Source organism: Papio anubis, chromosome 8 (assembly GCF_008728515.1).
Source record: "Papio anubis isolate 15944 chromosome 8, Panubis1.0, whole genome shotgun sequence".
Taxonomy (NCBI): domain Eukaryota; kingdom Metazoa; phylum Chordata; class Mammalia; order Primates; family Cercopithecidae; genus Papio; species Papio anubis.
Window position 1 is genome coordinate 133,346,648 of NC_044983.1, and position 26,639 is coordinate 133,373,286.

Sequence of the window (26,639 nt, forward strand, 5' to 3'; positions counted from 1 at the left end):
TAAATGTAATCCATCATATAAACAGAACCAATAAATGGGGAAAGGATTCCCTATTTAATAAATGGTGCTGGGAAAATTGGCTAGCCATGTGTAGAAAGCTGAAACTCGATCCTTTCCTTACACCTTATACAAAAATTAGTTCAAGATGGATTAAAGACTTAAATGTTATACCAAAAACCATAAAAACCCTGGAAGAAAACCTAGGCAATACCATTCAGGACATAGGCATGGGCAAGGACTTCATGACTAAAACACCAAAAGCAATGGAAACAAAAGCCAAAATAGACAAATGGGATCTAACTAAACTAAAGAGCTTCTGCAAGCAAAAGAAACTATCATCAGAGTGAACAGGCAACCTACAGAATGGGAGAAAATTTTTACAATCTACCCATCTGACAAAGGGCTAATATCCAGAATCTACAAAGAACTTAAACAAATTTGCAAGAAAAAATCAAACAACTCCATCAAAAAGTGGGCAAAGGATATGAACAGACACTTTTTAAAGAAGACATTTATGTAGCCAACAGACACACGAAAAAATGCTTATCATCCCTGGCCATCAGAGAAATGCAAATCAAAACCACAATAAGATACATCTCACACCAGTTAGAATGGCAATCATTAAAAAATCAGGAAACAACAGGTGCTGGAGAGGATGTGGAGACATAGGAACACTTTTACAATGTTGGTGGGACTGTAAACTAGTTCAACCCTTGTGGAAGACAGTGTGGCGATTCCTCAAGGATCTAGAACTAGAAATACCATTTGACCCAGCCATCCCATTACTGGGTATATACCCAAAGGATTATAAATCATGCTGCTATAAAGACACATGCACATGTATGTTTATTGCGGCACTATTCACAATAGCAAAGACTTGGAACCAACCCAAATGTCCATCAGTGATAGACTGGATTAAGAAAATGTGACACATATACACCATGGAATACTATGCAGCCATAAAAGAGGATGAGTTCATGTCCTTTGTAGGGACATGGATGAAGCTGGAAACTATCATTCTGAGCAAACTATCACAAGGACAGAAAACCAAACACCACATGTTCTCACTCATAGGTGTGAAATGAACAATGAGAACACTTGGACACAGGGTGGGGAACATCACACACCAGGGCCTGTTGTAGGGTGGGGGGAGGGGGGAGGGATAGCATTAGGAGATACGTCTAACATAAACGACAAGTTAATGGGTACGGCACACTAACATGGCACATGTATACATATGTAACAAACCTGCACGTTGTGCACATGTACCCTAGAACTTAAAGTATAATTAAAAAAAAAAAGAATTTGACATTTTTTCATTCCTAATTCCTAAGAGATAGTCTCTAGATTCTTAGAATTTCTCAAATGATAATAGTCTCTTTGTTATTTACGGGGTCTTGACAATGTTTGCTAACCAGGGACTCATGGTGAATCCCTAAACACTTTATGCTAATAAGTTAGATCAGGATAGAGGTTGGCCATGCTGGAAAGACCAATAATGTGACTAGACAGTTAAGACATTCAGTCAAGTAATATCAGCCTGATTTCTGGGAAAGAGTGACCTGGAGATTGATTTTGGTCACAATGAACCCCCGATAAAAACTCTGAATTCTGAGGCTTAGGTGAGTGTCTCTGGTGATGACACAGACCGGTGTGCCTGGAGGGTGGTAAGTCCTGAGGGCACAGAATGTTTATGTCTGAGGGCCCTCAGACCTCATCCTATGGATCTCCTTTTTAACCGGATGTTGTATCTTTTATAATAAAAATGCAATTATATGTACGATGCTTTCCTGAGTTCTGGGAGTCATTCTAACAAATTATTGAACCTGAGGGGTTATGGAAACCCACAATTTGCAGCCAGTTGTTCAGAATATGGGTGGCCTGGGAACCCCTGAGCTGATGTCTGGTTTTATTTATTTATTTATTTATTTATTTACTTTTTCTTTTGAGATAGACTCTCGCTCTGTGGCCCAGGCTGGAGTGCAGCGTCTCCATTTCAGCTCACTGCAATCTTCACTCCCAGGTTCAAGTGATTCTCCTGTCTCAGCCTCCCAAGTAGCTGGGATTACAAGCACATGTCACTATGCCTGGCTAATTTTATTTTTTTATTTTTTTATTTTAGTGGAGATGGGGTTTCACCATGTTGCCCAGGCTGGCCTCAAACTCCTGAGCTCAGGCAATCCACCCGTCTCGGCCTCCCAAAGTGCTGGGATTACAGGCGTGAGCCACCGTGACCAGCCTGGTGTCTGGTATTTAAAGGTAAAGTTCATCGAGGATTCTGCCCTTAGATGGTGAAGTTTGACCTCTGGGTAGTGTCAGAATGGTACTGCACAAACAAAAAGCTGTCAAAACCTGTCATCCTTTTACTTTTAACTTATCAAAGTATGTGTAATAATCCCCACTTGTAAATATTAAAGCATTTCTCCATCTTATGCACAATATTTACAGAGTAAAAGACAGCTTTAGAGCCAGAAAAGCCTGCTTTTCAATTCTGACATTGCCATTTACCCAGCGACAAGACCTTGGACAATTATGGAACTCAAATAAGCTCTTATCCTATTAGAGGTCACTGTCCTCAACTCTACAATGGGAAGATTCAAAGTAAACTTCATGCTCTATAGTCATAAGTCAAAGTAGAGTTATGATACAAGATGATGTTACACCTGGGGAAGACAGATTTCTACTTTCTCAGAAAAATACTGCCAAGCTTCAATTTTGTTAAGAGAAACTCTCCTTTGAGGCATTCAGACCACAGGAAAGCTCCCGGAATCATTGTGATCTTCATAATCAGATAGTGGGGAGCCAAAGATGATCTTTTCCTATTTTTATTTAGGTAAGTCATTCTCTCTCTCAAGCTTTTGTCTCTTCTTTCCTTTCTTCTCTCCCCCTTACTCTCTGCCTCCCTCCCTTCTAAGAATTCGTAACTGTACAAAAACAATAACCTCTCATGTCTGTCTGTATCATGGCTCTCATGAAATAGTCGTGTGACATGTTATTCAATTTACATATACAGCAAACAAAAAAAGGACTGGATTTTTATTTTCTTTAAAAAGTTTAAATCCTCCACATGGTCTTAGTAGAAGTTAAATCAATGCAATCACTATTGAATGTGATCATGAAGTAAACCACTGAGACACTACTTACAGACTGCAGGCAGCATTAAGACATGATGCCTTGGAATGAAGTTTATGATTGCAGCAAGGAAATAATGGATCTCTTCCTTACCAGGGCACATTCTTTGCATCTTGAGCAACTGTGAACAAATTCCCCTCTCTCTATGATATCCTGCCCACAACCTACCACAAGTTAGACATTCTCTAACAAATTCTGAGCCTCCTTTCTAGATACATGCAGTGATGCAGTGTGATATATCCTATTGCCATACTATGATCTGTTTGTGCATCTGTTGTCAAGTCTAGAGAGAAGAGTTGGTGTTTTGTGAATTTCTATAGCCCCAAGGCTAGCATCATGGCTAGTACATAGGTGATGAATTGAGAATAGAACAGAAATCCAACAAAACAAATAATAATATGCTCATTATTGTTTGCATTGGCTTGAAAAAATGTTGCTTCAATATCATTTAGTCCCACAAACAGTACTTTGACATATTCTATGTGAAAAGTCCCTCTCCTAGGCAGTGGCTTAGGAGGAGGGAAAGTGAGTACTAGTTATAACAGTGAACCAAGCTCTGCCTTTAAGGAATTTGCAAAATGTTGGGAAATATACACAGATACAGCTATCTCTTCTGCCAAAATAATGTGCACTATGGCAAAACAATGAAGATAGTAAAAAGACTAGTGGTTGCCAGGCACTGGGGAGAAGGCAAGATAAATAGGCTAAGCACTGAGGATTTTTTTGAGCAATGGAACTACTGTGTATTGTGCTATAAGAATGGATGCACATCACTCATTATACGTCTGTCCAAACCCATAGAATGTGCAACATGAAGAAGGAACCCTCGTGCAAACTAGGAACTTTGGGTGATAATGACGTGTCAATAGAGTTTCATCTGCTGTAACAAAGGCACCTCTCAGGTGGGAGATGTTGATAATGAAGAAGGCTGTGCATGTGAGGGCGCAGGAGGTACGTAGGAAATCTCTGTATCTTCCTCTTTATTTTCCTTTACTGGGAACCTGAAATGCTCTTTTAAAAAGTCTTTAAAAAATAAAAAAAGAATGGGACTGCTGGGGAATATGAAATGAACTTCTTCAGAAAAGGAGGGAGTGAGCCACACTAAGCACAGGGAACAGCATGGGCAAAGGCCCAGAAGGCTGGGCACACTCTGCTCCAGGTTTGGTTCATTCCCATGTGGATGGAACAAGAGTGAGGTGTTGGGGGTATGGAGTCAGACAGAGAGAGAGAACCCATGCCATAGATGAACTTGAATGCCTTGTATAAATGAGTCATCTGGTCTTTATACCACAGGTCATAGATTCTTGGAATTAAGAAAACAAACAAAACATTTACCAAATTCATCACGGACAGCCAAGACAGGAAACAGAAAGTGCATGAAGTAAGTCAGTTGCCAAAATAGCAAATAATTAGTTTCACTATTGTAATTACAGAAAAATGAAAGTAGCAAAGGATCTAATTGAAAGAGAATGGATTTAGAGTCAAATACTAATGAATAGTGTTAGTTAACATGCATTCAGAATGCCTTTATGCCAGTTGCTCTTTTAAGTGTGTTATGGACTGATCAATCCACTAGTCACAGCAATCCTGGAGAGGAGAAACTCTAACCCCTTTTGCCTAATTTCACACAGTTAATAATCGTTAGGGGGAAAGACTCAAAACCAGACAATCTGACAATCTGGCCAACTCTTCAGGTTTTAGGCGAACCTCCCAATTGTCTTAGAATAGAGAGGCATGGTGTGGGTGTTGGGGGAGCAGAGACAAAGACAGATTTTGCAGAGTGTCTGGCACATGGCATATGTTTAGGCCATGTGATATGGTTTGGCTGTGTCCCTACCCAAATCTTACGTTGAATTGTAGCTCCCGTAATTCCCCGATGTTGTGGGAGGGACCTGGTGGGACATAATTGAATCATGGGGGCAGCTTCCCCCATCTGTTCTCGTGCTAGTGAATATATCTCACAAGATCTGATGGTTTCATGAGGGGAAAACCCTTTCACTTGGCTCTCATTCTCTCTTTGCCTGCTGCCACGTAAGACGTGCCTTTCACCTTCCACCATGTGATGCCTCCCTAGCCACATGGAACTGTGAGTCCATTAAACCTCTGTTTCTTTGTAAGTTACCCAGTCTCGGGTATGTCTTTATCAGCAGTGTGAGAACATACTAATACACCATGGTACTGTCACAGACCATGAAGAAATGCTATTATGGCTTTCCTTAGTTGTTTTTTCTTTTTAGAGATAGGGTCTCACCTGTCACCCAGGCTGGAGTGCAGTGACAGGAGGCACAGTCATAGCTCACTGTAGCCTCTAACTCCTGGGCTTAAGCAAACCTCCCTCCTCAGTCTCTCGAGAAGTTTGGACTACAGGTGTGAGCTGCCGTGCCCAGCAAATGCTATTATTTTCACATAGAAATGGAAATCTTTTATTTCCCTTTTTCCCTTACACTGGACGAATGGAATATAATTGTATCTGATAACGTCACGGCAGGGTATAAATATTAAGGTCACTGGGTTCTTGAGGGAAGAGAAAATAGTTCTTTATCACTCATGCTTTTGATCTGGGGTTAAAGAATCATCAGAATACTTTGTGAGAGACCAAGGAGTTCAAGAGAAGCTTTCAGTTTGGAGTAGGGGTACAGTTATTTCTGTAAAAGTAGTATGGGGGATACAGAAGGCTCAGGTCAGAGGTCCGTGGCGAGAAGACTGGAGGAGAGAGATCCGCCTCTGAGAGTGACTGCCTTTGTTCTTCCAGGAAGATGAGTGCACCTGCACTGTGCAGGAGTCCCAGCCTCAAGCTCAACACAGAAGCTGCAAGGAGAGGCTGATCCTAAAATATGACATTTTGCAAGGAAAATATCTTGAGGCCCCCAAAATCACTAAGCTAAAGAGAAAAGCCAAACTAGGAACTGCTTAAGGCAAACCTGCCTCCCATTCTATTCAAAGCTATCCCTTTGCTCACTGAGATAAATGCATATCTGATTACCTCCTTTAGAAAGGCTAATCAGAAACTCTGACGAATCCAACCATCTGTCTCTTATCTACCTATGACCTGAAAGCCCCCTCCCAGCTTCGAATTGTCCCGCCTTTCAAGACCGAACCAGTGTTCATCTTACATATCTTGAATGATGTCCCATGTCTCCCTAAAATGCATAAAACCAAGCTGTGCTCTGACCACCTTGGTTACATGTCATCAGGACCTCCTGAGGCTGTGTTATGGGCCTGTGTCCTCAACCTTGTCAAAATAAACTTTCTAAATTAACTGAGACCTATCTCAGGTTTTTGGGATTCACAACATAAATATGGATAACCAATGGGTTAGAGCAACTTGCAGGTTTGGACAATCCTAGAAAGACTTCCCCCAACCATGTCTTGTTGCTGTTTGACTCCAGGGCACTGACGTGAGAGGTAGTGAGAAAGGAGTGGGCAGAGAAGCCCCAGAAAGACTGCGGTTGATTTTCCAGCTGATGTTGCAGGATGGAGGCACAGAGAGGGAATGAATTTATTTATTTACTTAATTGATTTTTTTTTTTTTTTTTTGAGGCGGAGTTTCACTCTTATTGCCCAGGCTGGAGTGCAATGGCGCGATCTTGGCTCACCACAACCTCTGCCTCCCAGGTTCAAGCAATTCTCCTGCCTCAGCCTCCCGAGTAGCTGGGATTACAGGCATGTGCCACCACACCCAGCTAATTTTGTATTTTTAGTAGAGATGGAGTTTCTTCGTGTTAGTCAGCCTGGTCTCGAACTCCCGACCTCAGGTGATCCACCCGCCTCGGCCTCCCAAAGCGCTGGGATTACAGGTGTGAGTCACCGTGACCAGCCAAGGGAATGCATTTATTTAAAAAATAGAGGTATGTGATATAACTGCACCTGTGAGTTGAGGGACTGAGATTCATATTCACAAGAATGTATGTTAATATGTGCAGAAAAAAGACTGGAAGACAATCTGCAACAAAACCTAATAATGATAATACTAGAGGTTCTGATAGTGGGCGATTAATTTAAATTTCTTCTCCAACAGTTCAGATTCTCTGTAGTTAAATCATATAACTCTGATGAAGATGCACTTACATATTAGTATACATGCATACCTACATATGCATACATACACATACATATATATGCAAACACACATACATACATGCACACACACACACCCCCCACAGAAGAAACCGTCTCAGTGTCATGTTTTAAACTTGTTTTGACTAGTTGGTTTGGAGGCTCTCTGGCGTGTACACTTTATAACTGCCATACACTGTGCTGACACTAGATGTCAGGGTATAACTGAGAACCAAATAACCGTATGTTTGCAAGGTTGCCCTGCCCTTGGAAGTCTCTTGGATTTTTAAAATATCCTACAAGTCTCAGGTAGCAGAATCTTTGAAATTTAGCCATTTTAAAGCATCCTTTAAATGATGGGCACTTAAACACGATGATTTAAAACTCCTTGCACAGACAGCGAGGCAGAGCACGGACTTTGGAATCGGAGCGAGTTGGCTTTGAACATTGGCTTTAATAAGCCTTGTGATCTTTAATCAATTATTATACTTAGTGCCTCAGATTCTCTCTGTGGCATTGAGCTTGTGAGTTTGTTTATGGGATTAAAGAGGGAAAGCATCTACAACCTCCAGCATAGAGCCTGATGTTTTTCTGATCCTCAAAGGGAGCACAGGACGATTTAGCTTTTGGGTTTCCAGGAGCAGGGCCATGTGGGTCAGGACAAGAAACGAACCTTGACCTCTTGCCCAGGGCACTTCCCTCTTGACCTCTAAGTCCATTAACAAACTCTGTGTGACAGCAGCAAAACAGATTGCACTCCGGATACATATACAGAAACAATACACACAAACAGGTGATCTTTTCTCCCTGAAATGAATCATTCATCTATTAAACCATATACAGTAAGTCCTCATTTAACATCATCAGTAGGTTGCTAGAAACACTGACCTATAACACAATTAAAGGGATGTGTAACTGAAGCAGTTTTACCGTAGGCTAATTGATATAAACAAGAGTTAAGTTCCTATGGCATATTTCTGATCCCAAAACCATCATTAAACTTAAAGACCTAAAACACTTCTAATATTAAACCCTGAAGTAAATCTGAGCTATACATACATTTAAGAACAATTAATAAAAACAAATAATGATTTGCCCAGTATTTGGTAACTCGATGAGTGACAGGAGTTGCAGTGGTGGTGGGTTCGATCAAAGAATAAATGTCTGCAAAGTGAAATTGTAAGGAGCACCTCCTGCCAACCTGTAGTTCACGATCAGTCAGAAATATGGTAGCTCGCTGAGTGCTTCCATACTTTACCCTTTCCTGGTGGCTCAGGAAAACAAATCAGCTTGGACAAGATAGCATCCCATTGCAGGACTCAACCCTGGACAAGACACCATCCCATCTCAGGGTGCACTCACACATACCTACACTCACTCTGACCAGGATGATGTATACACACCAGTTCACCTAATGGGCACAGCTGTAGACTATGCGGGGAAATCAAAATACCTGGCGAAAAAACACCCAGGCAGACAAGGTGATAATGTGCAGACAGTGGCCCAAATGGCCAATGCCTTTATTTTATTTTTTTATTTTTTTATTTTTTTATTTTTGGGGGACGGAGTCTTGCTCTGTCACCCTGGCTGGAATGTAGTGGTGTGATCTCGGCTCACTGCAACCTCTGCCTCTTGGGTTCAAGCAATTCTCCTGCCTCAGCCTCCCAAGTAGCTGGGATTACAGGCGTCTGCCACCACACCTAGCTAATTTTTGTATTTTTAGTAGAGATGGGGTTTTGCCATTTTGGCCAGGCTGTTTGAACTCCTGACCTCAGCTGATCTGCCCACCTCAGCCTCCCAAAGTGCTGGGATTACAAATAGGCACAAGCCACTGAGCCCAGTCTTTGGCCCAATGTCTTTAAAGTTCACCTGGAAATCGTATTTATTTGAATGGCACATTTGAGATAAGAATCTTCATCTGACTTTCATGTCACTCTGGTGTGGGGATGGGCAGGCTGTGGTTCCTATTTTGCAGGTGAAAACGCACTACATATAATTCCCCTCCAGAAGGAGTCAGGGAAGAAGCGTTTCATTGTTATTTTGTTAGATCGGTTTGTCCATTTCACAGAAACAAAGTCATTTCAAACCATTAGCTTGTTTCCTCTCTACGAACTGACACAATCGTTCATTAATTTGGTGTCACTTTCGCTGGGACATAAACAAACTGGGCCACTGTCGGAATCTCACTGGAAAGCCTTATTCCTGAGTCTTTCCAAAACAAAACAGACAAACCTGTCGCAGGGCAGTCCACGTATCTGTCCTCGAAGATCACCGGCAGGGTGTTCCAATCGCCGTCGATGTCCAGGCACTCTGCAGGCAGCGGAGGCATGCTGGTGAGGTACTCTGAGTTCCGGATGTCCAGGGATAGCTGGCTGTGCGTCTGTATCCTGGGGAGCACAAGGCAGGGTAAGCACCCAGGGAAGAGTGAAAGGTTTCCAAACTGTTACCCCCTCTTCCTCATCCCAGGAAAATACTCGGTTCTCAGCCGACTCTGGCAATTGTCCGCCCATCATCCTTTTCTTCCACCCACCTACTCAGCCCCCAGAGCCACAGTCTGCTTTGTTTTGGAACTGACTGAGGTGTTGAAGTTAGAGGCCATGGATTATAGGATTAGCAGAAACACAGGGGTATTTATCATAGACCATTTTAGTGAAATATAATAAATACCACATTAGTGGAAAGCAAACTGAGTTTTTAAATGACTAGAAATTTAGAAATTTTAAATTAGCATTTTGAAAAAAATATAAATCTATGTATCTTTTGCTCTTTTCTCACTTCTTAGACGACTTAGGATCTGGTCATATTTTGGCATATTTGAATTAAAACCTATCTAAAATACCATTTTTATTGATTATTACATGGACAGTGGCATCCTGGATGAAGGCATACATTTCCCTAGATCAAGAGCCATATATTTTGGTTTCCCCTGTAAGATGAAAAAAAATATGTTCCATATTCTTTCTTTCTGACATGTATATCCTTCCACCAACAGGAATTCAATTCCAGAGTTTGGAATAATCACCATTCCTAATTCAAAGGCTGGGGTGGTAGAAAGTGTGCATTCCCTTCTCATCAAGTTTCTACAGAAGGGGGAGAGTGTATTTTACTCTATAAAGGAAAAAAGCATGAACATTTCATCATTATTTTCCATGCCAACTCAATCACTCTTCACCCAAGGGAAGAAGGAGCCTTACAGAGTCTATGAGTTTTGGGAAGACTTGAGCTTGCAGAGCTAGTTTCTGTGTGTTTGTCTATCACTCCTGTGGAGCAGCTCGGCCTCTGGAAGCTCCCTTCTTACTCCCCAGCCTTGTAGACCAGCTGCCTGTAGAAGAGCTTCATAGCTGTGAAACTGCACAGACTCAAAGCAACTTCTCAAACTCAGCATTCTCAGGAACAGGTGCAATGAAGATAAATGTATAGACATATATAATATTTATGTATGTATAGTTCATACAATATACATATTGAATTTACATATTAAGTATGATTTCATATACATATCTATTTACTATACATATTAAATATGTATATTTTGTTTCCTTCCATTTTTAATTGGATGTTAACCCACCACAATAGAGAGGAAGGGTTATTTTCTCTTCCTCAAAGCCCTGAAGGCTGCTACAACTTCATAACTCTGAATTCTCAGAATATTTAACTCTTTAAATGTTCTTCTCTGAATATGTAACTCTTTACATATTCTTCTCGGCATATTTAACTCTTTAAATATTCTTATTTGAGTGTTTAAATGGAATTTTATCACAGTCAATTCTGCACTTTTTACCACCCTCTGAATCTGGAATTTCTGGCCCAGTTTTGGTTTTATTAGAAAATATGTTGAATACCAGTGGACTTAGGATGGTGTGCACGGGCTAGGAAGTATACCTAGAGGATTGCAGCTTGATTTTAGGTCGAACAAGCTAACAGTCATGAAAAAAACAAGTGATTAAGCAAATAATTAAAATATAGCAGGACAGGTGTGGGAGAGTCAGGTCTAAGTTATGTTATGCAGGCTGTGATCTAGGGAAACGCAGCTTCTTGAGCATAGTGCTTTCGAGAATGTGACCAAGTACCTAAAACAAGGCCTAGCAAGTGTTAAAAAGCTGACTGAAAATGCTAAAGGGTACACAGGAATCAGTGCCTATCTCCGATTGCAGGAATCTGAGGAGTCTGGTTCTAGGCCAAAATCCTGGGCATGACCTCTCAAGCCCAACCATAGGCAACAGCAAGGTTTTGCTAAGCAGGCCTCACAGGAGAAGCTTCCCTGCCATCCTTAAACTTGATGCACAGCCAGTGCAATGTGGCCGTCTGGAGGAAGTTGCAGAATAGTTGTGTCATGCTAGATGTAACTATGACACTGTTACTATCTTTTTTTTTTTTTTTAATGAGACAGAGTTTTGCTCTTGTTGCCCAGGCTGGAGTGCAATGGCACAATCCTGGCTTACTGCAACCTCCACCTCCCGGGTTCAAGAGATTCTCCTGCCTTAGGTTCCCAAGTAGCTGAGATTACAGGCAGGAACTACCATGCCTGGTTAATTTTGCATTTTTAGTTTCTCCATGTCGGTCAGGCTGGTCTCGAACCCCGACCTCAGGTGATCCACCTGCCTCGGCCTCCCAAAGAACTGGGATTACAGGCATGAGCCACTGCACCTGGCCCACTATCTTTTTTTGAAGATTAAATATGTTTTAAGAAATGCGAATGGGTGCCAAGTTGACAAGGGGTGGATTCATGTTGGTTGATTTTGGATGTCACCTTGATTGGATTATATGATCCCCATATAGCTGGTAAAGCACAATACATTGTCAAACATTGCATGGATTATTCTCAGTGATTCTGCTGAAAGGGAAACCTAGGTGGTTTAGCGTGGATTAGAATGACTGGGCTGCCCCAGGATCCCTGTGAGGGTGTCTCCAGAGGAGACTGGCGTGCAAATTGTGGGACCGAGTGGGGAAGATCTACCCTGAATGTGGATGGCACCATCCAATTAGCTGGGTCCTGGATGGAACAAAAAGCAGAGGAAAGGCAAATTCGTCTCTCACTCTCCCTTGGGTCTGGAATGCTCTTCCCCTGCCCTTAGATGTCAGAACTCCAGGTTCTCCAGCTCTTGGACTCTGGGACTCTCAACAGCACTCTCTGCACCCCAGGCGCTCCCAGGCCTTTGGCCACCACCAGCTTCCTTGGTTCTGAGGAATTTCAACCTGGCTTGAGCCACGCTCGCAGTTGCCTTGGTCCTCCAGCTGCCTTGGTCCTCCAGCTTGTAGAAGGTCCATCGCGGGACTTCCTGGTCTCCGCAATAAAGTGAGCCAATTGTCCTAATATATTTCTTGTCATCTCTCTCTCTCCATGTATATCCTATGGGTTCTGTCTCTCTGGAGAACACTGATGAAAACAGATCCTGGTAACAGAAATTACCAGGTGCGAATGGACTGAAGCAAGTTGGGGGAGAAGTGTTCCAGGCAGGGATGCTCTCTCCTCCACGGCAAAGATCACAGTTAGGAAACACCGCAATCCACCCCACTCAGCCCAACCAAAGGCAGTTGTGATGTCCACTCCCTGCTCTGTGTTTTTACAATGCCTATCACTTCTATTATGCTGCGTAACTGATTGATTCATAATGCTTATTGTTTAGCACCTGTCTTCCAATACATGCTGTTTTGCTCACTGATGTATATCCCAAGTGCCTTAGACAATGCCTCCCATGCAGCAAACAGCATTTTGACTATACTTATTAAATCAATAAAATTAATCAACACGGCGTATGCAGGGAACGAGGGAGCTCTGCAAGCGTGGTTCTGACGGCTGGGGCTGCAGCAGGAAGGTCCTGAGCACATTTTTATTTGAACAATAATTAAAGGGAAAAACTACTTTCTCTCTGAGTTAAGCAAACTGCAGGGAGAATGTGGAGTTGGAGTTGGAGTTGAGTTTATTATTAGCAAAACTGGGAGTGAATCTTAATTTCTGACTCTCCAAGGCTCTGAATGACCCCCACCCCTGCCATCACTGTAACTCCTCCACCTTCCTCTTCACACACTGCCCTCTAGCCCCACTGACGTTCTCCTAGATCTTTGGTGCAGCATTCAGGCTGTGTCTGGCCTCAGGGCCTTTGCACTGGCTGTTACCTCCGCCTGGAAGGCACTGTCCTCCTGGACTCCTTCCCACCCTCAGACCTTAGTGTAAATGTCACCTTCTCTGAACTGTTCTCCTTTAACACCCTACTTTAGAGAGCCACTGGTCCTATTCGGTCAAATCAGGAACTTTCTATTACCAGGTTCTTTAGCCCCATCTTAAATTTTCTTGCTTATTTGCAAATTTATTTATTGTCTTCTCTGTCCAGTGAGGGCAGAGACCTTGTCTACCTTGGTTGCTTTTTAATTCACTGTATGGAAAGTCCCCAGATCAGTTCCTGGATATAAAGGATGATGAATAATTATGCAGAGGGAGGGAGGAAGGGAAGGAGAAAGGGAGTTGAGTAAATAAATACATTAGCAACTAAGAGTAGCATTAATTAAATAAGAAATCCTCATTCCTTATCATCAAGAGGATCCAAACAGGAATCTGAACTCTGCCTTTGCCTTTTCAAACTTTCACCTCCAATTCCACTCCCTACCTACTCCTCCCCCACCCCACCCACGGCAGAAGCCGCATAAGTGGAGAGAGACTAGCCTGGAATGCACCCTGCATAGGTCAGCCTTGCACACCTGTGTCTGAGCGAGCATGCTCCATTCATGGCCCCTGTTCAGCACATGGTCACCTCCTTATCTACCTAAATGACACTCTGAGGGAGCAGGGTTTGCTTGGAAGCCAGTTGTTTGCACAGTAGGCAGAGACACTTCCATTCTGAGCATTCAGGTAGAATCCTTGATTTTAGTTGGGCTATTCTGTATGGCATGTAGGGAAAGAGTCTCCTGAAACATACAGGACCTGGTTCATCTTTTTTTTTTTTTTGTTTCAACATCAAGTTTACCTGAGTCCGGGCTTATGCTGTCAGACAGGAATCCTGACTCCAGGAATACAGAGCGAATGCATAAGGACACTTCTGTTTTAGAAATTCGCAAATCTGCATTTCACTTTATTCCTCCTCATTTGTTCTTTAGGATGATGGCTCAACAATGCACAGAGAAGCCAAAGCAAGGAGGTTACGAGTGTGGTCACTGGGCTCCAATACATCTTGTTTGTGTCACTTGCTGGCTGTGTGGTCTAAGGTAAGTTACTTAACTTCTCTAAGCCCAGGTTTCCCCAGTTTCTTCTTCTTTAAAGTGGGGAGAATAATAGTACCTACCTCATAGAGTTCATGTGAATATTAAATGAGCCAAAGTATGTAAAGCACTCATTTCTGATCAGAGTAGTTTCAATAGACTAAGCACCATGAATAAATGTCTATTTGTTCGCACCAAGTAAAATGCCTATTGTGGTCAACCCTATGGACATAGCATCTCTTAGAATGAATTCCTTTTCAAAAGTTAAAACTTACAATTATGTAAAAGAAAGAGTGATATCTCATTACGATTGTTATGAAAATGAATACATCAATATAGGTTCCATCACCACTTCCACATTCATTCCTCAGCAAACTTTCACCCAACACCTCCTTGCTGTGTGAAAAGCACGAGCTAGACATTAGTAAAACAGAGAAGAGGGACAATAAAACACACCCTTGCTGCCAGTCAATTCTAGATGATTTGTTAACACTTTTTATTATGACCCATGGCAAACGATGGTCTTCATTTCCATGGCAACCCTGTGCTATCACATACTCCCAGAAGCACACACACTGAAGGAACAGTTTCAGCAAACACTCCTTCCTCATACCATCTATTCCGCCTTGCCTTGCCCTGTCCTTTCCTACTCCCTCCTATCCTATCCTGTTTCATTTAAGAAGCACTGTTCCAAACACACTAAGTTGATTTCACTGTCCACTAAATGATTGTGACCCATCGTTTGAGAAACACAATTTAATCTGAGCTTGAACAAGATGGGTCTTGACAGCTGAGTTTCACCTGTGCCATCTACATTGCCCCATGTCCATCCTAATTTGGGAGTCCACTGCTGCCTTGTGTAAGCGGCATGACCTCCCTGGGGCAACTACCTCTCTCCAGCTCTGACCTGCAGGTATGCAGAACCACATTCACGCACAGGTGCCAGCCCTGCATAGCCCCTCTTCACTATCTCACGGTAAGCCTTACGTCTCTTCACCGCACTTCATACATTTTCTCTAGCAATTTTCTCAGTCTGAAATAAAATTCTCCCTCTTATTCTTGATGACCTGGCAAAAAGTTTACTTTCTTCTGAGTAGTATCCCGCATATCTTAGTCTATGATTTATGTTTTCTGTTAATGTCTACTATTCCCTGAATGCTTACAACATTCTGTAATCTCTAACGTCACTCAGAGGATAGGCATTACAATCCCCTGGGGATTTGGAGAGCTCCATCTCTCACCTGATTCAGATCTTCACTCAACCATCACTTTCTCCAGCAGACCTTCTGTGACAATTCATGAACTAGGACTCTCTGTTCCTCTCACAGCGATGCATGTTTCCCCATAGCACTTACTACCACTTAGCATATCATATCTGTGTACTTGTAGGCCTTCCATCACCAAAACATAAGCTCAATGAGATATTGGATTTGTCTGTTTTATTCGCTGTTGAATACCCAGCGCTCAAAATAGTGAAGAGCTAACTAACACAGTCAACACTAAATACATTAGTAATTGAATGACGGACTCTTCCCTTTACATCTAAAAAAATTAGATATAAGAGATTCAGTACCTAGTTTGATGTCACAAGCATTATAAGTTACAGAATCAAGATTTCAAACCATGTATATAAGATTTGAAATGCCAAGGCCCATACTCATTTGCTGGTAAAGGAAAAACAAAAGCATTAACCATAATGTTCATAGTACACGATCCAAAGTCTTTTCCTGGCCGACAAGGCCCCACATGGACTGGTCCCTATTGCCCTCTGGTCCTCCCTCCCTCCCCTCTCCTACTTTCTCACTGTATTCTGGCTACACTTGCCTTCTTGCTGATCTTTAAACACATTGTGTTCCCATATCAGAACCTTTACGACAACTATTCTGTCTGCCTAAACAATATTCTCGTATGTCATGGCATGGCTTGCTGTAACCCCAGACACTGTTCAAATGTCACATCTTCAAAAAGACCTTTTCTTATCGCGTTGGCTAAAACAGACTTTCTCTTCTACTCAGTGTTGCACTGGGGCCCATTGACGCTGGTTTGCAAGAGCTGACTGTGCACATCTCTTCCCAATTCCATATTCAGTGATAGCACATTGGTAGCTTGAAAGTGACCCTTGTGAAAACATTTGCACAGGAGAAATCAGCAAACACTACAAAAGGCAGTTCGTCCTTTGTCTATTTTTGCTCTTCTGAAAGCTGGTGGTTAAACATTTATGAGATTGCTAGGCATACCCCATTTCTCTTCATTTTCTATGTTCTTATCTTGCTTTTTTTCTTCCACTTGTCAGAACTTGAAATTACATAATTTATGTCTTGCCTGTTTCCTGAATAGGATGACTGACCCATGTATACAGCACCTTTACTATATTATTGCTGTATTTCCACTTCTACATGGACAATACACATTTGCCTACTTCATCAGTCACCGTCTAACCCTCTCTGAGGAGAGTATGTGGCTAGCTCCATGTGTTCCATATGCATGGACATGCCTGTTACGTCCTCACAATTGCTATCTTACCTACTGTGTGGATAAGGAAGCTGAGACTGGATGGGGGTGAGAAAAAAACAAGAAGGACAGAAACATAACTCTCTCAAGGACCAATTGCTACTAAATGCAGAAACTGGGTCTTGAACCCATGTAATCTGAGTGCTGGGTCATCTGCAGTTTGTACCGGTGGTCAGTGTTCTAAAGCATTTCTAGGGGAGCAGTTGTCTCTGAGTCCGTCTCCTGTGTCTGTGCTCACACTCCTTGAGAATGCAACCATGGCTCCACAATCTAAGGCTTCCCTATTGTTGCAGTAACTCTGGAAAGAAGATTTCCTGCAGGGATCTTGATATGCAATACTTTTCTCAGTGACCCTCACAGTTCTGTTTATATTTGTCAGATGAGCTCTTCTCTGATTTTAATTCTAGAAAATATATTCTCCCAGTTCTAGCTGGCCACTGGGATACAAGAATTAATGAGTGAGTGAACGACCGCAGAAATTCCTAGACTTGTCATTTCAACACGCAGCTGTGCTTTCCTTGGTGCCACCCCCTTACTTGCAGAATCCATGAGACAAGCCGTGAATGTCACTGTACTTTCCAAACAGAATGAATTGTGGGGAGGAAAATAGGATTCCAATGAGAAAGGTGAAAAGGTCTCCACGTCCGTCTTGAGTGATGGATGGGTCTCACCTGTTTCTCCTTCTATTTTTGCTATGGCATCTCAAACATCTCTCCCTCCACATTGAATTTTTGACGTGAACATGTCATTTGGAAGCAAAAAGAAACCCTTGGATCGTGGACCGGAGGACAAAACCTATTAGAGGAGTCTCTGCTCCCACTCACCCGGGAATCTATGAGACAGTGACCTCATCCTCCATCAACCCCCTCACTTCCTTGAGTACTTTTCAGTTTTTTTCTAGAAGAAGGCAAACTTAGAAATTCAACAGCCCTCCTAATTACGTAGTTCAGACTTAATTCTTCTGCTAAATGCATTTCATAGCTACCACAGAGTCTCAGGCGAATTCCGTGTTTTTTTCTGACATAGTTTGTGGCCATACCACCTGCTTCGAATTCATTTTGCAGAGGACTCAGCACAGATGTCTTCGGGGACCTAGGGTGCCTTGAATCTGTCTACAAAACCATGACACTCAATGAAAGAAAATTTTGGCTGGTGACCTTCTCTGCCACCTGCCAGCTCCCCACTCTGCAATCTGTCTGACTCTTTTGCCTGCAGAGGAAATGCAGACAGAAAGTGCAGAGGTGGGCAGATTTCTCTCCTTCACATCCAGTGAGGAAGTGAAGAGTAACTTTGAACTGCATGTCTTGGGTGGCTGCTTTTAGGGGTAAAGCGGGCATGCAATGGATACTTACAGATTCTCCTGAAACGTCAGGACTGCAAGCTTTTGGTGCTCCATGTAAAAGAAGGCCTCAGAAAACCTTCGGACCTGCAGAATAAAACAACGTGAACAGTTCAATTCTTTAGGTAGGTATTACCAGCACTTTCTTTTTTTTTTAAATTGAGGCTCAAATAGATGAATGGCATTTCCTCATAGGAGGAGAGCCATGCCCATGACCTGAAGGTCCTGAAACAACAGTCTTCACATTCCTCCAAACTGATCTCTCTCCTTCCTAGCTCTTAGCCCACACTTGGTCTATGAACACAGGTGAATGCAGTCTATGAATCTGTCCTTGCATTGTTTGTGCTATTAATTTTAACTTGAGGTCTTATTTGTTCTACTAGAATGTAAGACCTCTGGTAACAGGGTCCGTAAATAAATGCAGATGAAACAGATTTCCCAAACCCAGTCATGTATGTTCTCTGAACATTTTGTGGACTCTGATCTTCATGTGTTTTGTCACCTTGTTCTAACGAGATGTTGGTCTAAATACCAACATATTTAGTTATTCATCAACACCTACCCATATGCACCTAAGCTGGTGGCAGAGAAATACACAGAGAGCAATGTCTTACATTAAAAAGCACTTTTTGAGCTGGGTGCAGTGGCTCGTGCCTGTAATCCCAGCACTTCAGGAGGCCGAGGTGGGCAGATAGCCTGAGGTCAGGAGTTCGAGACCAGTCTAGCCAACATGGTGAAACCCCGTCTCTACTAAAAATACAAAAAACTTAGCCGGGCATGGTGGCGTGAACCTGTAATCCCAGCTACTCGGGAGGCTGAGGCAGGGGAATTGCTTGAACCAGGGAGGTGGAGGTTGTAGTGAGCCGAGATCACCCCACTGTGTGATCCAGTCTACGTGACAGAGTGAGACTCCATCTCAAAGGAAAAGAAAAAAGAAAAAAAAAAAGCACTGTTTCCAAAATACTTCTAATATTTCTTGCGATAGGCTCTGACATCCTCTGAGATTGCCAAGGCAAGTATTCTATGAATGACACAGCAAAGGCCTGAGAGGCTGAGCATGTTCACAAGACCACCCTGCATGATCATGGTAGAGACAGGAAAGCACGAACGAAGATCTGGAGGCCAATCCCAATGCCTGATCTAATTCTCATAAAGGTTCCTCCAAAGAAATCAAATGCGTGTGATCAGAGAATGCACAGCAGTCGGCCACTCACCCTCAGGGTGTGGTGTTCCTGGGTGAGATAAGTGGTCACTTGGGAGTGCAGCGTGACTGTGTCCAGGAACTGGGTCCACAGAGCCATCATGTGGGACGTGAGCCAGGCCAGATCCTTGCTTATCTGCTCAGCGATCTTCTCTGGATTGTTCAACATCTGGAGAGGCAAAACAGGTGGTAGTCAAGGCTCCTGACTCCATGAAGTCAGGAGCAGTCTTCTTCTGAAGTCTTTACTGACTTTTCTGTTTTCAATAAATCACTCTCCTTTCTCTGTACCTCTGTAGTATTATATTACACCTCATAGTACTACAGGATCATGTTATCACTTTTGACCTGGAAGCTAAAACAGCAATGGCAACAATAAATTATTGAGGTAGTTCCGGTCTACAGAAAAACATCCAAAGCCCTTAGTCTGGCAGGCAAGATTGCCCACTACCTAGTCCCAGTATATCTTTTCCATTTCATTTTGATTTCATGTATGTTCTGAGTACAGCTTACTCTTAGATTTCTATAAACATCTTGCAACTTTAATATTTTCTGCCTCTCTTCGTTTATCCTGGATATCCCCTTTCAACTTTTCTATCAAATCTTCTAATCCCATCGCCACAAAGCTCAATTCACCCTACTTTTCAAAGCCCAGAGCCAACAACACTTGCTTTATGACATCTTCACAATTGCCATCAGCTGGAAAGCTTTTACTCATCTTCTCCCCAAACTCCTCAAGGTACCCCAGATCCATATACTGAACTCTACTCTGTATTCCATCAAATTTTGGATGCAGTACTTCACAGCAGTTATAACTTCCAATTGTCACTATCTCCTATGTGGAACGTTGAACACTCGGCATTTGATGGTGCTCCCCATCTAATCCAGAGGATACCAGCTACCCTTTGGTAGAGTTACTGTGGCCATCCAATTACAGAAAGTGAAATGAGAGTCAGTAAAAGAATGCCCACCCTCACACAGAGCAGGGATTCAATGGAAGGGATTTATGACTATGAAGCCACATCACCATGTCACCTTCACATAGTAAGTGTTAAAAACACCTCCTGAGAGCAGAGAGCATCTCTATAAGCTCACAGCAGCTGAGGACTGCGGCGATTCATGCACGGTCAATGCTCCATAGCTTTTCTCCACCATCCTCCTCACATTACTCCACATTTGTTTTTGTTTTTCTTTTAGTGGCAGGGTCTCGCTCTGTCACCCAGGCTGGAGTGCAGTGGTGTGATCATGGCTCACTGCAGCCTTGAACTCCTGGGCTCTGGCAATCCTTCCATCTCAGCCTCTGGCTGGGACTACAGGTGCATGCCACTGCACCCAGACAACTTTTTGTAGAGACGGGGTCTCGCTATGCTGCCCAGGCTGGTCTTGAACTCCTGGGCTCAAGTGATCCACCTGCCTCAGAGTGTTGGGATTACAGGCATGAGCCATCACACCTGGCTTCACTCCACACATCTTATGGGGGATTCCTGGTTACATTAACTAAAATGTAGAGGAGTTAGACTAGAAAGGGCCTAGAGGCTTTGGGAGAAGACCCTTTGGACAGAAACTCTTTAGATAGCTGCAGTTTAGAACCAGGAGAACCACGTTTTGGGGGAGTAACTTGAATTCTGGAGAGGTGAGAAGAGAGGTCACACCTCTGAGGATGGCAGGGAGCCAGTTGCCAAGGCCTGTCACTGACCTCTAAGCTTCATCACTTATTCAAGCCTTTAATCCCAGGCACATGTTTGGAATAAGAGAGAACTCAGAGATGAACAAGAGAGGGTCTCTGTCTGTAGGGAGCCTTGTTCAGTGGTGGAAACAGGAACGTGAGTTAACAATTAAAAGTGCCACGGAGCTCTCTACCATGCACAATAGACCAGGGACACACAGCCACAGCCACATCCAATCCCATTTCTTTCCCTTCGTTGCCCTGTGCCTCAGTTTCCCCATCTGTAAAGTGAGTATGTAAAGCAAATTACTGCTTTTGGATGTAACAACATATGAGGAGATCTAAGTCTAATGCCTAGTTTGAAATGCTGGAAGTTTCTTCAGCTGTTGTTAGACTGAAGACTGGTGCTAGATGGAGATCGATTGGGTAAAGTGAGGCATCCAAGAGTATGAAAAAGAGGGAAGGAGGAGTTTGGCACACAGTAAGCTTCTCTAAATGTTGCATATTTCTGCTTTATCGTGGATGACTTGCTTCCAGATATGGAACATCATTCAGCCACAGCATCATCTCTGAGCTACTTCTTCCAAAAGGTAAGATAAGTCTGTGATGATGACACAAGCTATGAAACCCCAAAATGAGGGAATGGCCTGCAATTTCTTCTGATGGAAGCTTTATTTCCAGCACTGGCTCTGGGGCAGGCAGCGGTCAAACAGGGAATGGCCACTCTTGGCCCATTCCCATACATCATGGTCAAAAGTGTTAAGTAAAAATTAGGGTCGGGCACGGTGGCTCACACCTGTAATCCCAGCACTTTGGGGGGCTGAGGCGGACAGATCATGAGGCCAAGAGATCGAGACCATCCTGGCCGACATGGTGAAACCCTGTCTCTACTAAAAATACAAAAAAGTTAGCCAGGGGTGGTGGCAGGCACCTATAGTCACAGCTAATCTGGAGACTGAGGCAGGAGAATTGCTTGAACCTGGGACGCGGAGGTTGCGTGAGCCGAGATCGTGCCACTATACTCCAGCCTGACGACAGAGTGACTCTGTCTCAAAAAAATAAAGAAGAAAAGAAAAGTAAAAGTTGAATGGTGAATATGGCGGGCAGGGTCAGTCATTACAAAACCTAGCTAGACAGTGAGGCTTTTGGATGAACTGTAAGTGACTTCTGTACAGATTATTGAACCAGTGCCTCTCATAATAAGACCCAACCTTCTGCATCAGCATGTGGCACGACTGCCCCTGAAAATGCCCCCCACCTCACCTCTGCCCACCTCCCGTCCTAGCCCAATGCACTCCCGTTCCCAGCCACACTAACCTGCTGGCAGTGGGCTGCACACACACCTGGCCCTCTCCAACCCCAGGCCCTTGTTCAGGCTGCTGGTCTCCCTGCCCACCTTCCCCCGTCACCTTCCAGTTCCTTTCTTCTTCTCTTCATCACTTTGGCCTTGTCTGTCCTCTACCAGGTAACTATTTCAGAAACCAATTTTGTGACTCTTTGTTTTTTGTTTTTTGTTTTCCTAAATAATGTCAACATTTATTTTAAATTCAGAGAGTCCACACACAGTCCATATTGCTTCTGACGACTCTTCTGAACCTTCTCCAATGCTCCGCGTGTAAGTCTAAGATCCTTCTTGACGTCGACTTGACCCGCACAGGCACCTCTCATAGCACCTCCACCCACAAGTTGCTGGCTTCACTTCCTACGTCCCTGTTTGCCATTTGCCTGCATTTTGAGCTTTAGCCTTCTGAGTATTCCCAGCCCCTAGCACAACAGCTGACAGAGAATGGGGGTCAGTGACTCTTTACAAAATGAATAGGTGGCTCGGTGTCCGTGGGAGGTGTCCCAGGCCTCCGGAACTCAGACTGCCTCTCCCAGGCTCCTTGTGCCCTCACTCACAGCACCACCACCACACCACCACCACAGTGGCACCGGCAAACACAGCATGAAGCCTGAGCTCTGCCACCAGAGTGGAAAAGAGAAAAAAGAAAAGCTATTCATTAAATGTGTCTTTGGGAGGATTATGTTTCCTCAAGTTGATTATAGAAATGGCTTTAGATAAGGTTAAAGAAGCTTCTAATTAAGCCACAAGAGGACTTTTCTTCTCCACAGATGCCCGAGCCTGTGCAGTCACAGATGGCGGGCTTGGAAGGGTTTGTTCCAGAGACCGAGGATGCCCTTTACACTAACAAGGAGGCAGCTGCAGCCCAGAGACTGTCGTAGCTGAAACTCCCTGAAAAAAGGCCGTGCCATCCACATCTGCCACACGTTCACCCTCGTCACCTGGGCACTAACCAAGCACCTTTGTTCACCTCCTCACTCCCTTGCTCTGCCAACTGAGTGCCAGTTCTGTCCCAGGGGCATGCCAAGCTCTGGGGAGCCCAACATAAATGCATACAGTCCAGGGACAAGCGTATGATCGTGTTATAGTTATTTAATTAGATAATTATAATATACCTGTAAAGTACTGTGCAAGAGATATATACTGAGTACTGTAGAAGGGTCATGGAAGGCTTCCTGGAGGAGGTGATACTTACATTGCATCTTCAAGGTGAATAGACAATAAGTCAAGAGAAGCCTGCTTCACATTCCAGGAACAAACTGTGCTCTCTCGTTGGTCCTCAGTTATGGTTACCCATCAGAATCACTAGGAGGCTATAAGTCCACAAATATCTGGGTCCGTCTCAGATTCTCTGAGGGTGTGGCCCAAACATTAAACCTTTGTAAATTTTTCACAGGTGATTGTAATGGGCAGCCAGGGTTGCAAACCCCTTCTTGGTCACCACCCCTGCCTTCGTGCATGTCCTCATCTTTATCCAGAATCCCTCCCCAACACCTTGTGTGCATAGACACTCAGGCATACACACACCTGCGGTGTCCACTCCTGTTTCAGATCTCAGTTCAGTGCTATCCATCCCGGCGCCCTCTCCTACATATACAAGACGGGGGGTCTAAGAATAACAATGGCGACACTGACAATTGCAAGTTACAAGGCACTGTGCACCAAGAGCTTTACAGAAATTTTAATCTACTTAATCACTTAATCCTTATAGTAATCCTACCCATAAATCTAATATTATCACTCTTAATTTATCGATGGAGTAACTAAGGCACTCGAAGGTTGAGCGACATGCCCAAGACTACAGATAGTAAGTGGGAGGCAATGTCTGGACCCAGGAAGTCCGGCTCCAAAGCTCTGTTTAGTTGTCATGCAATGCAGCCTCTCATTAACCCCTCTACATGCTGTGTAGACCTGCATGCTGGCTCCTGTCCCACTGCCTGTATTACAACAGCATGCTCACATGTCTGCTCAACTCACTTCGATATATATTTGCAGACGACAGGAGGAATCTCCTGCAAACTTCGCATGCATGAAACTCCTTAAACTCACAGGATATACCTGGAGACTTCTGGCATGGGATTCACTTCATACCCCCTTCATTGGGAATTTATTTTTCCTTCAGATGTTCGAGGATTCTCATAACAACAACATAGCAATAGTTCTGCATGTGCCTCCACTTACATGACTTTGGACCAAGGGTGATGTGGATGAAAGAAAATTCAGGTTGTTCCGGGAGACTTTTTATCGATGAAAAATGAAATCCAACATCTTGTTGAGTTCAGTTTGATAATTGCTTCGGGATCTGTTCTCTACCTGGTGCTATTTGGAGACTCCTTTTGCATTTTTGCTTCAGCAAATATTTATCACACTTAGTATATTTTCGTAACAGGCCTCAAATATAAATAGAACTCAGTCCCTTCTATGCAGGAGTTCATGGCTTCGTGGAGCAGGAACAAAGTAACACAAATCATTAAACTAAACTGAGCCATGGCTGGGATGGAGCACGGCACCATGAAACACAGGAGCTCACCAGGAGCTCTCAGATCCCAGGATCTCAGATGGTCTCCCGAGAAGGCAGCCTTTGGTTTGGGCTTTGCAGGCCGATGGGGATTGTGTCAGGAATAAAAACAAGGTGAGATGGGATAGTCCAGGCAGAGGCCATAGCTGGCAGAAAGACACTGGGGTAAGAACCCTAGTTTTGCCCCCTGAAGGTCTGAAATACGAGGTGTGCAGGAGGGCTGGGGCACCTCAGGGACAGATGAGAGGAGTATCACATGCCCATGGCTTTGACTTCCATCCTAAGCAATCAGGCCTTCACCCTGCAGGTGAAGAGCAACGACCAGGAGCTTTTAACCAGGACAGCAAGAGTTGCCCCTACGTTGGTTGCCATGCTTCCTGCAGCACACTCTGTATGGGAGGCTGTGCGAAGCAAAAGATGGGTCAGACAAGGTCTCCACCATACGGTGCCTTGTGGTTACAGAAGAAGTTCCTGTGAAGGGTGATCCTGACATGTGGTGAGGTCTCACTGGGGCCAGAGGCTTTCCCATTCCATGGGACGGGCCACAGGAAGCCAGGCTGGGTATTGCTGCCAAGGCCCCTGGAACCTCCAAGGCCCCTGGAACCAGTGTACTGCTGCAGAAAAGGCCGGGCAGAGAAGAGTTGAACCCTGTGCCCAGCTTCATGGTATGGCAGAGGAGGACCAGGAGACGGCTATGTGCCTGCTGGATGTCCACCTAAAGGGCGACCCCCAGTGAAGTTTTAGAGTTCAGACACTCACTGAAGTTTTAGAGTTCAGACACATGGTTTGTACCATTCAAACCATGGTACACCATATCCCAGCTGCACCATCATCTCCAGGGAACTAGTTGGAATTGCAGAATCTCTTGCCTCACCTCAGCTCAAAAGAATCAGAAAGCACATTTTAACAAGATCCCCAGGTAATTCACATGCACATTAAAGTGTGAGAAGTCCTAAAATCGGAGAGAGAAATTGTTTTTTCTCAAACCAGCTGCCTCCAGCTGAGCTTAGTGTTCCCGGCTGCCCTGGGCAGGCTCTCAATAAGCTCAGAGTCGCCCTCTAGAGTTAGTGCTGTGAAGCCACAGCACCAGGAATTCCCTGACATGCAGGACAGGGAGAGGTAAAGGTGACCACAGCGGACGGCCAGTCCCCAAAGCTTTAGTGTCCCCACTAGGAATCAGGCCTAATAAAACCTACATCACAGCATCAAATGAGGACCTACTGAGCACACGTGTAACATACTAATCAATGGGACCAGTGCAGACTAGGTGCTCAGTTTCAAGGAACAGCTTTCTTTCACTCATTGTTGGAAGGTAGATGGTGTGCCAGAGGGCCTCTTATGCTCTTTACGCCCTTGAATTTGAGGTCAGCTCCTTCACAGCAGAACCTTGAGAAGTCACTGGGCCTCACGGGACCTGAGTGTCCTCTAGAATCCCTGACTTCAAAAAGATGTTAAATGAAACAATGCATTCAAAAACCCTCTGACAAGAGGACTGGTCAAAGCAAACAAACAAATGAAAGAAACAAACCCCAAATACACAATCTCCGCCACTCACCAAAACCAACAAAACAGGCTGCCCACAGCCTGCTCACTGATGCTTTGTAACTGTACTTATCATTAACAGTTCCTGCTAGGAGGGTACAGCTCTGGGAAAGAGTACATGACAATTTGGGATCTCCCAGA

The 26,639-nt window shown here is 43.8% G+C and overlaps 1 protein-coding gene across 3 annotated transcripts in view; it reads right to left on the reverse strand.

The window, feature by feature from the left end:
* FAM135B (family with sequence similarity 135 member B) overlaps nucleotides 1–26,639 on the reverse strand; it is a 110,937-nt gene that overhangs the window by 25,409 nt on the left and 58,889 nt on the right. For all 3 annotated transcript variants that reach the window (XM_031669782.1, XM_031669781.1, XM_031669783.1), the window contains exons 4-6: nucleotides 19,447–19,602; nucleotides 18,246–18,319; nucleotides 9,421–9,575 (exon numbers count right to left, since the gene is read on the reverse strand). In XM_031669782.1, coding sequence (XP_031525642.1) covers nucleotides 9,421–9,575; nucleotides 18,246–18,319; nucleotides 19,447–19,602 — 385 coding nt within the window. The remainder of the gene's footprint in view (nucleotides 1–9,420; nucleotides 9,576–18,245; nucleotides 18,320–19,446; nucleotides 19,603–26,639) is intronic.